This window comes from Mastomys coucha, unplaced genomic scaffold (assembly GCF_008632895.1).
Source record: "Mastomys coucha isolate ucsf_1 unplaced genomic scaffold, UCSF_Mcou_1 pScaffold1, whole genome shotgun sequence".
NCBI classification, from domain to species: Eukaryota; Metazoa; Chordata; class Mammalia; order Rodentia; family Muridae; genus Mastomys; species Mastomys coucha.
In genome coordinates, this window is record NW_022196891.1 from 17999930 (window position 1) to 18012847 (window position 12918).

The following is a 12918-nucleotide window of genomic DNA, read 5'->3' on the forward strand; positions in this document are numbered from 1 at the left end:
AAAAAGGGAAGAGAGAAATAGACGTAATACATGATGAGAAGAATCCTTTTGTAACCTTCTGTGCACGCAGCTGAATTGTGCTCCTCATGTCAGTCCACTGGGGTGAACTTGTCAGGTCTGTCACTGTCACCCTGATCAGGCTGGGACTTCTTCAGAGTCCTGCCTGGACCTTAGAGATGTCTTTAGAGCCACTGAGTGTGTCCTGACTCTGATCACTGTTTTCTTCTGGACAGAGCTCTATCGGAAAAGATTGTCTCCGTCCTCCCAAGGATGAAGTGTCCCCACCAGCTGGAGCCCCACCAGATCCAGGGCATGGATTTTATCCACATATTCCCTGTCGTGCAGGTGAGGGCCTCTGCGTGGATCCTTGCCTCTTAACTGGGACTTCCTGGAACACACCTGGCTCTCACAGCCCCGCCCGGACCCTGGGTGTGGTGTGGGATGGGCCTTGTGCCACACAGCTGATAGGAATTGGTGCCAGCCTTCCCAAAAGGCAGCTGTGCTCCGTGCACCATCATTTCACTTCGTCCTCTGCTGTGATCTTCGAATGCTCCCATCAGTGGCTTTTGTTTTTCCTTTTCCTGTGTGTGTGGCTGTGTGCGTGTGTGTGTGTGTGTGTGTGTGTGTGTGTGTGTGTGTGTGTGTGTTGTCGGTGCACGTGTGTTTATGGGTACATGAGTGTGTAGGTGCACGTGTGGGCGCATACAAGTGCGTGTGGGTGTCTTGTGTATGTGGGCATGCACCTGTGTGCGAGCATGTGAAAGCCAGAGGACTGTGTCGGCCATTGACCCTTACACGACTGCTTGCCAAGTGGACTCTGGCTGAGGCTCATCTTTTTCTCATGTCTGTGAAAGCAGTTACCCTCCTCAAGTGCTGCAGCAGTCATGGTGGCAAGGGAGTATGTGACCGGCATTCGCTTTGACAGCTGGAACTCTCCAACAGGTTCTCTGAGAGGCTCTGGGGTGCGCCTCCTTCCCCTTCTCTCCTTCACCACGCTAGATGTGTGCCATCAAAACACATCTCCACAGATGGAGTGGACACAGGCTTGAGAGGTCTGAATGGGGGGAAGGGAGCTGATGGTCCACAGGAAGGCAGAGGTGAACCCAGATGAGCGCTGCATGGTTGCTTCTTTTTGTTGGTTTTGGTTTTGGTTTTAGGTTTTGGATTTTTGTTGTTGTCGTTATTAGGCTTTTTTGTTGTTGTTGTTGTTGTTGTTTGAGACAGGGTTTCTCTACGAAGCCTTGGCTGTTGTGAAACTCACTCTGTAGACTAAGCTAGCACACTAGCCTCAAACTCAAGAGATCTGTCTACCTCTACCTCCCAGACGCTGGGCTTAAGGGTGTGGGCAACCACACCGGGCTCCATGGTTGGTTCTCATCTTCAATTTGCTACACCATAGAATCCTACTGGAAGGGAGCCGCACTGGATTGTGTAGATCAGCTTGGCTTGTAGGTGTATCTGTGAGGGATTGTCTTGAATCGGTGTAATTGATGTGAGAAGACACAGCCTAAAAGTGAACAACTGATGTGGGTCCCAGACTCTTAAGAGTAGAGGAACCAGGACAACCACCATGTGATCCAGACTTGGGGTTCTTTAGGGCTCCAGTACTGCCTGATGCTTCAGTCATTGTCCGAGGTCTCTGGGGGTGGGGTTAGTGGTAGAGTGGAGATAACTGGAAGATGCTAATGACAGGAATGTTCTTCCTCGGATATACACTGCACAGGAATGTACCCTGTGGTGTATGTGCTGTGTAGCATCTTATCTTCATGAAGTCAGCCTGTTTGGGGCAACTGCTTCCTAATCACGTCTTTTAACTTGTGCCGGCTGCCTTTTAAACAGAATTTGAGTCATTGAGATGGTTCTGTAGGTGAAGCATCTGTGAAACCCCAGTGACCTAATTTGATTCCCAGAACCCACATAAAGGGAGAAGAGAAGGAACACCACACAGTTGTTTTCCGACCTCCACATGCAAGCCATGACACACAATTAACTAATAAAAATGAGCTATAGAGTTTCCCTGCTCCTACCTTGTGGAGTGCCTTGCTATGGGTCGCATACCTAGGTGCCCAGGCATCTGGACCTGGCCAGGTTTGCTGTGCGCTTGATGAACCACCACTGCCCTGTATTGTTTTGAGGATATAGGCGTTCTCTCTGAGGAGGGATGGTGAACTCTAACAAATGGTTCTTTCTTCTGATGTGCTTGTGAATAACGGAAAGAATCAATGAAGAACAGGCTCTGCGCATGCATTATCCACGGTGTACGCACACGCACGTGTCTGTTTGTATGATGTCCATATTTATGTTTGTGCATACGATAAAACATTTTCTGGGAAGATAGGGAGCCCACAACAGACCAAAGTGCACACACCACCGAAGTCCAACCTGGTGAACCAGTGAGTTTTACTAGAGTTACTTACAGGCATCCGTTTGGGTGAGGGCTTACTTCCAGGAGCAGAAATGACTCAAAGACAGCTGAGAATCCGGAGCAGGCGCTGCGCAGCCTGCTAGCAGCTCAACAGGTTGGAGAATGAGCAGGCACTGCGCAGCCTGCTAGCCGCTCAACAGGTTGGAGAGTGTCCTTTTCCGCTCTAAGCCTCTTCCAGGCAGCTTCCCTGGTTTCTGCTTCTTCCAGGCCACTGCTCTTGTCTCAGAGTCTCCTCTTGGTTGTCTGAGCGTCTTCTTTGCCGGTTGGCTTCCTTCTGTCTGAGGGGACTCTCAGCTTCTGTTACTTACTCCGCCAGGGAGGGGGGTCTAGTGAATCTGGTCAATTTCAGGACTTCCTGATGCTAATTTGATCTTGTTTACATTCCTGTTTAAAGAGCTTCCCGGTTTCAATCTTGGAGGAAAAAGCTACACGACAGCATATGTGTTTTAATTACATGGTGTTTTTTTAATTGGAAACTAGGAAGAGCAGAGCTGCTTCCAGATACCACCCTCCTGAGTCTGGGAGCATTCATAGAAATCCCAGGTTCAGTCATCTGATGTGGAAACCTCCCCGTTGTCACCCCCAGCTTTATCTTGTAGCTGCAGATCATTGAGTAGAGTAATGTGGTGTCTGTGTAAGGTTCTATAAAGGTCACAAGGATTCGGAGAAGGTTCTGTCCAGTGATCCCAGTGCCTTAGGCCCTGTACTGGTCCGTACTCTTCTACCACCTGAAGATTTCTTTCATCTAGCAGAAGAGGGGTTGTACCAAATGTTTTCTGTAGTACTCTCTCTCTCTCTCTCTCTCTCCCTTCTTGTGACAAACAAACCAAAAAACAAAACAAAACAAAGCAAAACAAAGAAAATCATTGACATTAAGATGACTATGCCTGCCATCCTAGCACTTGGGACCCTGTCTCAACAACAAAAAGAATGTCCAGGAACTCCGCCTTCTCTTGAGAGAGAGACAGACAGGCCTATAGCTTTCAAATGCTGCACAGTTACTTACGCATAGTCACACGAGGTCACTGGGTCTTGTCATCTCAGAAGCCCAGCTGGTTGCTCTTGTCTCGGAGCAGCGTATGCTTCTGGTCTCTTCCCACCTGGGCAGGACATGAATGCACAGGCTGTGCAGTTTCCCTGCAGTAGGAGTCCATTCCTGTCATCTCACACCTCGCTTTCTCCCACAGTGGCTGGTGAAACGAGCTATAGAAACAAGGGAGGAGATGGGCGACTACATCCGCTCCTACTCCATATCCCAGTTCCAGAAGACCTACAGCCTCCCCGAGGTCAGTGCTCTGCCCTGCTTCTGTCTGCTTACTCATTAGGTGTCGTCTGTCCTGGTAGAGTTAACTTCTTTCCCTTTCAGATGTATTTGGATCGTGTATGCTTGTGTGTTTACATGTGTGCAAGTGCCTAAGGAGGCCAAAGACGACAGGTTCCCTGGAGCTAGAGTTGGGAGGTGGCAAGCCACCTGACATGAATGCTAGGAAGCTGACTTAAGTCCTCTGCAAGAGCAGTAAGAGTTCAGCTGTTGCAGTAAACCTCCAACCCCAATAAGCCCATGCAAAGAACACACAACTCACTCGTAATATTTATAGGCTGCACGCCTAGATTACCACTACACTACTATATTCCCAAGCTATGAGATCCCTTGCTACTTGGTGGGATCTGCTCCATCATCCTCCCACCTCCTCTTCCTCCTTCATCCTCTCTGCCCTCTGTCTCCTCCTCTCTCAAACCTCCAGCCCCACCTTTTCCTTCCACTGCCCAGTCACCTGTTCTAGCCTTTATTTGACCAGTTAAAATGGGGAGAAGGTTCCCATGAGATCACCTGAGTTTGGGATCCACTGCTCATCCCGTAGCCCCTCTTGAGGAAGCAGAATTAACATCAGAATGCAAACAGCACCAGGGCAGCCCACAACACTCAGGCCCTGAGCCACCGCTCTCCAACTCTCTGGGTTTTCTCACGGTCTCTAATTTTATGCATGTATAAGGTGCAGCTTGATCATATCTACTTCAAACTCCTTCCTGCCCACCCTGGGCAGTCTCTAACATGTTCCCTTCCCACACCCATGCCCTTCTGTACTGTCTGTTACCTGACTGGTTCAGGTAGTGCTGCTTGCTGGAGCATTGAGTGATCTTGCGCAGGTAGCCACAGTGCGCACACAGGGAGCTCCAGTGCAGAGCCGTGTCATGTGTTCACAGCCCTCCCCCTCCAGCTCTCACGTTCTCTCTGCATTCCCCTCTGTGATGTCCCCCAGCCATGCAGCAGTGGGCAGACATGCCCCATGTCCCTTTTAAGGTGAGCACTGGACAGGCATGTGTTCTCAGTACCTTGGCCAGTCACCATTCTCAGTGTGAACCGCTGCCCACTACAGAAGCATCATTTCTGGCAAAGCTTGTGGGCGCTCCTCCCTCCTGTTCTCTGGATGTGTACGTATGCACTGGGAGAGTCCTGGGTGCAGTGAGCAGAGGCTCCTCCTGCACCCCACCCTCCCCTCGGCTCCTCTGAGCTGCCTCATGGTTCTTTAGAACTGCTTTTTAGATGGCTGTTGAGGATAAATCTCTACAGTTTTAGTAAATTGCAATTGTGTGTATTAGGTACATGGTTAGGTGTGTGTGTGTGCGCTCATGTGTGTGCACACATGCGTACATAGGCCACATGTTGATATCGGTTACCTCCCTCCCGTTTGCTTTTTGCTCTTGCTTTTTGAGATATGGCTCCCTCTGAACCTAGAGCTCATAGACTCATCTAGACTGGCTGATCTTCCTGTCTCTGTCCCAACCCCAGTGCTGGAATTCCAAGTGTGTGCCACCATGCCTGGCTTTTACACGAGGGTTCTGGGGTATATCCAATTCAGGTCTTTATGCTTGTAGAAGTACTTTACTGACTGAGCCATCTCCTCAGCCCACGGATCTACTTTTGTAAAGAACTTCCTAGGAGACTGCTTGTGGAGCACGGTTCCTATGGGCACAGTTAGTAGTAACTGCGACCAGTAAGAAGAGCAAGCACTCACATACTCTAGCACATCGTTGCCTTGTGCCTTCGTCCTGACAGGTGCTCCTTCACGTAGGCAGTGGTGCTCCTTCATGTAGGCAGTGGTGCTCCTTCACGTAGGCAGTGGTGCTCCTTCACGTAGGCAGTGGTGCTCCTTCACGTAGGCAGTGGTGCTCCTGTTTTGTAGATGGCAGAGCTGAGGCTTAGAGTTGAGGTTACATTTAGTGCTTCTGAGGGCCAAGCATGGGGGTGTTTGTCTCAGTCACTACTCTCTCCATGGCCCCTCTCTCTCTTACTAACTGTAAGGCCCTGTCAGGATTATTTGCAGAGATCCCAGCTTTTTCCCGTGGAGGATTCATAAGAAAGTTGAGAGCTGGGGAAACAGCTCAGTTGGTAAGCACTGACTGGGCAAGCCGGAGCTGCTGGATTTGATTCCCAAGTAGACATTTCAAAAGCTAGGCTGAAATACCAGCATTGTAGTAAAAGCTAAGGTTGGTCCCTAGGGTTCCCAGGCTAGCCAGCTTCACGACAGTGCAAGGCTATCTCCGGCTAGACGGCACCTGAGGAAGTACAACTTTGGTTGTCTTCTCACCTCCAGGTTCACACACACACACATATGGACCTGCACATACACGAACATGCTCATGCCTAGACACAGGTTTTTACAAAGCTCATTTGGACTTCTTTATGCACATCAGTGACGAACAACTGTTTGATAAGGCAGAGCTGTTTGTGCAGCTCATTTTTATGCTTAGTGGACCGGGCTGAGTTTCTGTGTTCTGTGCTGCAGGATGATGACTTCCTAAAGAGAAAAGAGAAGGCCATCAAGACGGTTCTTGAGCTCTCGGTAAGTCCTTGCCCCCTGCCTCTGCCCCAGCACTGTATAGCCTTCAAACATCCCCTGGAGAAGTTGCACATCCCCCGGGAGCTGGCAGCCAAGAACATATGCCAGGCATCCCTGCCTGCTTTACACACTTAGCACCAGGACACGGGAACCCGCTGCCGTGCCCCAAGTCCTTAGTTCCAGTTTGAAGGGAGAAAGATCAGAATGCAAAGTGTGGTCCCCTCCTTAAACTGGTAGCAGGAATAAACAGCTCAGCTCTAGAGAATGAAGAACCGTAGATGGCGAAGGCAACCCACCGCCCCCCCCTCTTCCCATGGTGGCTCTGGGAAAACAGAGTTGCTTTGAGCTTGTGCAGGAAGGCCAGCATATGGGGTGTGTTCTGGTCACTGGAGTCAGTACACATGAGCTGTGTGCCCAGTGGGGGTGGGGAGCTTTGTGAATACGCTTCCCGCCAGAGCCGGGAGACTGCGGCTGCAGCTGCTGGCCTTCAGCTGAAGAGAATAAAGCCTCTATGCCCGATGCACAATCCCTGACTTCTAGAAGCAGCGTACAGCGCACTGTGGGTCTAGCTTATGACATCATCGTGTCATAGTGCATCAGACATTCTACTCACTCTCATTTGCAAGGACTCAGCCATAGGTGAGAGGACAGGCCTGCTTGCTAGGCCTCACCTTCACCTTGTTAAGATGTATATTTTGGCCGGGCAGTGGTGATGCACACCTTTAATCCCAGCACTTGGGAGGCAGAGGCAGGTGGATTTCTGAGTTTGAGGTCAGCCTGGTCTACAGGGTGAGTTCCAGGACAGCCAGAGCTATACAGAGAAACCCTGTCTAGGGGGGTTGGGGGGGGAAGGTTGACATATTTTGGTTACTTTTTGGCTGAACACAGCAGGCCTGAGAGGTTCTGGTGATTCTCCTGTCTGCACGTCCGATCTCCCTGTAGCAGTGCTAAGATTAAAGATGCTCACATTATATATCTTTATTTTTAAATGTAGCTTCTAGGGATGTAAACTGGGGTCCTTATGCTTCCCTGGCAGGTGCCTTCATCCACAGAGCCCTCATTGCAGCTGAGTCACTTATTTTGGTGTTGTAAGTTAGTGCTTGTTAAATAACAAGTCACACAGCTTAAATATCAACTGTGCATTGAATGCGGACACAGGATGCAGTAAGATTAGAAGCTGAGTTTGCCTGGCTCATATGACTTTGTGAGCCGGCTCAGGAGTCTCTTCAGAGCAATAATTCTGGACTTGAATTTGTGCTGTCCCACAGTGATGACACTGAAAAGAGCTGGTCACTTGATGGTAGCAGACATGAGGAACTCAAGGTCAACAACCTGTACCCCTCCCTTTTCCTCCTCTGTGTTGTCAGCTCTGTCCCACTTTGAAGTGGCAAGTGAAGGAAAAACCTTTAGAGTTTTGTTTTTTGAGACAAAGTTTCACTGTGTAACCCTTGAGTACCTTGAAATTGTGGTAGTTCTCCTGCCTCAACCTCCCAAGCGCCAGGCATACCTTAGCCAGCTTAGCTATGCCATTTGGTACAGACTCATAGAGCCTGGAGGTGGCACCTGTGCTGGATCTGTGAGAAGAAGGTAGTGTCCCAGGGACAGTGCTGCTCACAGGAGAGACAGGCAGGGGACAAGGTTGGAGCTGTGTCTGGAAAGACATGAATGCCTATTGTCTGTCACCTCACCGTCTCCGTCACTCAGAATCCAGGGGCTTCGCTTAGTTTGCTGTTTTATTACTGCAAAATATTAGAAAAGAAGGAAAGGGGTTGTAAGTTCCATTTGTTTCCTTTGGGGGTGGAGGGTTGGCACTTGGTGGGGGATTGGCACTTGGTGGGGGAAGCAGATTAATGTACAGCTCCTGGACTGAAAGAGGCTCTGCTGAAGATGCCGCAATGGTCAGTCTTGATTGTCATTCTTGCACAATATAGAATCAGCTCAGAAGACAAGGCAGTGTTTAGAACAGGTTGGCCTGTCGGGGATTGTCTTATTTATTAATTGATGTGGGAAGACCCAGCCCACTGTGGGTGGCACCATTCCCTAGAACTGTGGGCAGCACCATTCCCTAGAACTGTGGGTGGCACCATTCCCTAGAATTGTGGGTGGCACCATTCCCTAGAACTCTGGGTGGCACTATTCCCTAAAAGGGTTTCTGAACTGTGTAAGAGTGGAGAAAATGAGCCGAGCACAGGCAAGCAAGCGAGGTGCATCGCTGCTTTGTCTCTGCTCGGACAGTGGAAATGATGTGGTCTGCTGTCACCTACCTGCTGTGACTTCCCTGCGTGGTGGACCACATCCAGAACAATGAGCTAAATGATCCCTTCCTTCCCAAAGCACCTTTCGTCAGAGTGTTTTAATAATCACAGCAACGGAAAGGAAACTAGCCCAGTTGTGCTAGACTGTGAGAATGAGCCACTGAAGTTCAGTGGAGGCAGCTTCCCCCTTGAGCAGGGTGCGGTGTGGCCCACTGGAGCCTTCCAGTGCAGAGCACCACATTGGTCATGGCCCTTTATTTCTCTGTATTTCCATAAAGAAGTTTTCCCTGGCAATTGTGAAGGCAGTGACCGGAGGTTTGACACGTCACGGGTAGGTAGTGCCCTGCCATTTCAGATGTGGGCTCAGGGATCAGTGTGACAGGCAAAAGCAATTGTAGTGGTCCCTTCGAGGAAAGTGGCTGTCAGACACACAGGGGTTCTCTGTGTTAGGGTCACCTTAACTTTCTAATGCTCTTCATGTGTTCTTTATCACTTGCCAAGGCAAAGTGTCAGAACAAGGAGAACTGATCAGAGCAAGGGAGAATGTATTTGAAGAGTCCCTGTTCTGATGTCATTCCGTCACTGTCATTTAATGCTTTGTTAGCTATGGGCAGGTTGTTTAAACCCAGGACCAGTGAAACGGCTCTGTGAATGAGAATGCTTTCCAAGCTAATAACCTGAATTTGATTCTCGTCCCCCGAATCCACATGACGGAAGGCGAGAACTGACTCCCGTGGGTTGTCCTCTGACCTCTGCTTGTGCACTGTGGCATTGTGTGTGCACCCTCCCTCAGACGTACATGTAAGAGAAATAGTGAAACAGAAATTTAAGCCCTGCAGGTCTTATCTCTAAGCAGGAACAAGAGTGGTAGGCAGTGCATAGGGAGTAGCCAGTGCAGACCGGCGTGTGTTCATAGCAGGACAGTGTGGCTGGGAGGTGACTCAGTGAGGAAAGGGCTGGCCACATAAGCGCCAGGGCCTGGGTTTGAGACCTGGAACCCACATGAGCTTGCAGTCTAGTTGCCAGGAAACAGCACGGGAAGATCCCTGGAGGATGCTGGCAGCCAGCCTAGCCACATCTGTGAAGTTTGACCTTCCTGCAAGTTGTCCTCTGACCTCCACACCCATGTGGCATGTGCCTGTATGCAGGCACATACACACATACTAAATAAGGGAACAAATAAATAAGATGTACTTTTTTTTCTTTAAAAAAAATAAAACAAGATAGAAATTAACTGAGGAGGACACCTACAGCTGACCCCTCGACTCCATGCATCATGTGCACCCCCAAACAAACGCGTATACAGAGAGAAAATATAAGAAGTTAACTATATAAATGTCTGAAGCATTTAAGTTTTGATTTCTTTATTTTGTGTGTACACATGTGCACATGAGTATACATGCCACAGTGTTCTCCTGCTGCCATGTGGGTCTTGGGGATTAAACCCAGTCCTAAGGCTCAGCAGTAAGCAGTCTGACCCGCTGAGCCGTGTGGCTGGCCCTGGGTAACTGTTCAAAAGTGAACATAGCCATGTGTCAAACAGCATTGTTAATCTCAGACTCGAAATTGACACAGTCCTACTAGCAATGAGCCAGACACTGGGCGTATCCCATAAGATCTTGTACTTGGTGGTCGGTTGAAAGGAGCTGCCCATCCTAGAAGCAGTCAGTGGCAGAAGCGAGGTAAGCTGCCCATTGCTTGAAGAGTGACTTAGCAGGAGCTCTGTACAGCTGGCTTGAAATAGCTGGTGTTAGGCCGTCATTGCTCAGGCTACCCATATCTCAGCTGTGGATGGTGCCGTGAGCCATGAGAGGGTCAGCTGGAGAGGCAGCTGGTGGGCGCTGGAGTGACTAGCACATGCGGGTCAAGGCATCTGGAGCCTCGTGCTGTCCCAGGCCAATGCTGTCCTAATGCTACCTCAGGCTAAGGCTATCCTAGGACCAATACTAGGATCTGTCCTAGGGTCTTGGACAGATTATTTATTTTGTTGGCGGAGGAGGGTTGTTTTGTTTTTTACTGAAACAGGTCTCATGTACCCCCAATTGCCTTTGACACTGAGGATGAAGGAGAGCACGCTCCGTCAGCCGAGCCGCATCTCTAGCCCCTGCTTCTCTACTGTTACACCGAGAATAATAGTGTGTGCCCTGCCTTTGCTTCTGCCTGAGTGGTTTCAGAGTGCCAAAGGAAGGATGCAGGTGAAGGTACATTCTTAAATCGTACATGGAGCCAGCCTGCCGATGCTGCGCAGAGAGCGCTCCCCTTGGCTCTGGCTGTCCTCATGCTATTGTTTTGAAGTCTTTTCTTAGAAGAATCCAATTTCCTGCCTTGTGTCATTGGCTCTTTCACCCAGCAACAGTGGAGAACAGCAGTTAAGCGCAATTATGCAGTGTTATTATAATGGGAGAGCTTGGTGGGAATTAAATTACACGCAGTCCCAGGTTCGGGGGCTCATTCTCCTTTTCATTTCTGTATAAGTCTGGCTTGTGTTATTTATAGTTTGATGTTTGCATAGACAATGGGAGTGAACTAGGGGATATTTGTGGAAGGACTTTATGAGAGCAGCCCTTAAGCATCGCGCCAGGTATTTTCTGCAAACATGAGCTGGACCAGTGAGCTGGCTTAGTAGGAAAAGGCTTGCTGCCAAACCTGAGAGACCCACTCCCACAAGTTGACCTCTGACCTCTATATGCACGAATGTGGTCACACATACAATAAATATACGTTTAAAAAGTTGAGATCATGTGTGCGTCACAGGTATATGAAATTTTTCATAAAGAAAAGTAAACCGAGGCCCAGGAAGCTGGATTATCTCCAGGAGAAGATTCTACCTGGAATAAAGTGTTACTGTTTGAAGGGGCTTATCCTGGGGGGATCAGCATGTGCTGTCACAGTGTCCCTTGGTCCACATACAGAGCCATCTTAGCAGTCAGGAAGACATTTATTGGGGGTGAAATGATAAATCAGGCCATCAGAAGGTGGATGCGAGCAATTATTGAACATGTACTGCATGCCACATATTTTGATCAAGATAGAGATAAATATGTCAAATATATCACATATTTACATATGTACATCTATGTGCACATTCAACCTGGATGTGTGCCATATAAAATAGATCTATATTTATTGTATGTCATATGTTGATTACATACAGTACCAGGGCATGTGCAGGCTGAAGCAAGAGGTTCTCTTGAGACTTGAGACAAAGAGTTCATCTAAATAATAAAGCAATACACTGTCTTAAAAGAGGGTGAGTAAGCACAGCAAAGGGGTACAGGGCACTTTAGTTTTCTTAAGCTTTTTGATAGTGAAGCTTTGGGGCACATTTATTTTTGTTACTGTGACAAAATCCACCACCAGAAAGCGACTTAAACAAGAAAGGGTTTATTTTGGTTTACAGTTCCACAGGGATAGAGTCTATCATGGTGGGGAATTCCTGGCAGCCAGGAAGCAGAACGCTTGCATGTCCTCCACACCCAGGAAGCAGAGAGAACAGGAAGCGGGCGCCAGGCACAGAGCGGTCACAGATCACATACTCCTTCCATCAAGGCTGCACCTCCTGAACATCCCGTAGTCTTTCCAAGCAGCAGCAGCAGCTGGGACCAAGCCTGTGGGGCAGTTTGTATTCAAACCACAACATCCACATTGCACCTCCTGAACATCCCGTAGTCTTTCCAAGCAGCAGCAGCTGGGACCAAGCCTGTGGGGCAGTTTGTATTCAAACCACAACATCCACGTTGGTTTCCCGTGTCAGACCATGAAAGGACTGTGGTCTCCTTCACTGTGTAGAGACCTTTCAGGACGATTGGTCATCACACCCGTCTGACGGTGAGCTGGTTTGCGGCTGTAGTTCGTGGGAAGGTCAACCGCATAACGGCTGTTCACGTGACAGGCTGTGTTCCGTTCAGAAGACCAGAGGAGACCTTACTTTATTTCAAAGCCAGACAGCATCATAAAGGGACCTGCGCTTCTAAAGCCATCTAGAAATTTGGTGTGATTCTAATATAAAACAAAGAGTTTACCTAAGGAGCCTAAGAGGCTGGTGCAGGAATACAAATAGGGCAGGAATTCAGATGGAGCAAAGCTGAGGTGGGAAGTGTGAGCTGAAGACGAGAAGCACTGAGGCGGGTCATTGGAGTCCAGCGCCTGCCTGTGCGAGGTGGCTCATAGACAGAAGTCGGATGCCCGGTGGGTAGGCCTGTGTGAGGTGGCTCGTAGTCAGAAATCAGATGCCTGGTGGGTAGGCCTGTGTGAGGTGGCTCATAGTCAGAAGTCTAGATGCCCGGTGGGTAGGCCTGTGTGAGGTGGCTCATAGTCAGAAATCAGATGCCTGGTGGGTAGGCCTGTGTGAGGTGGCTCGTAGTCAGAAATCAGATGCCCGGTGGGTAGGCCTGTG

The 12918-nt window shown here is 49.2% G+C and overlaps 1 protein-coding gene across 3 annotated transcripts in view; it reads left to right on the top strand.

Moving 5' to 3' along the window:
- Positions 1-12918, top strand: part of Ccdc93 (coiled-coil domain containing 93) — a 74147-nt gene that overhangs the window by 10087 nt on the left and 51142 nt on the right. For all 3 annotated transcript variants that reach the window (XR_004121689.1, XM_031380803.1, XM_031380811.1), the window contains exons 4-6: positions 234-345; positions 3613-3711; positions 6214-6270. Coding sequence is in view for 2 of the 3 variants with exons in the window: in XM_031380803.1 (XP_031236663.1) it covers positions 234-345; positions 3613-3711; positions 6214-6270 (268 nt within the window). In the remaining variant the exon portion in view is untranslated. The remainder of the gene's footprint in view (positions 1-233; positions 346-3612; positions 3712-6213; positions 6271-12918) is intronic.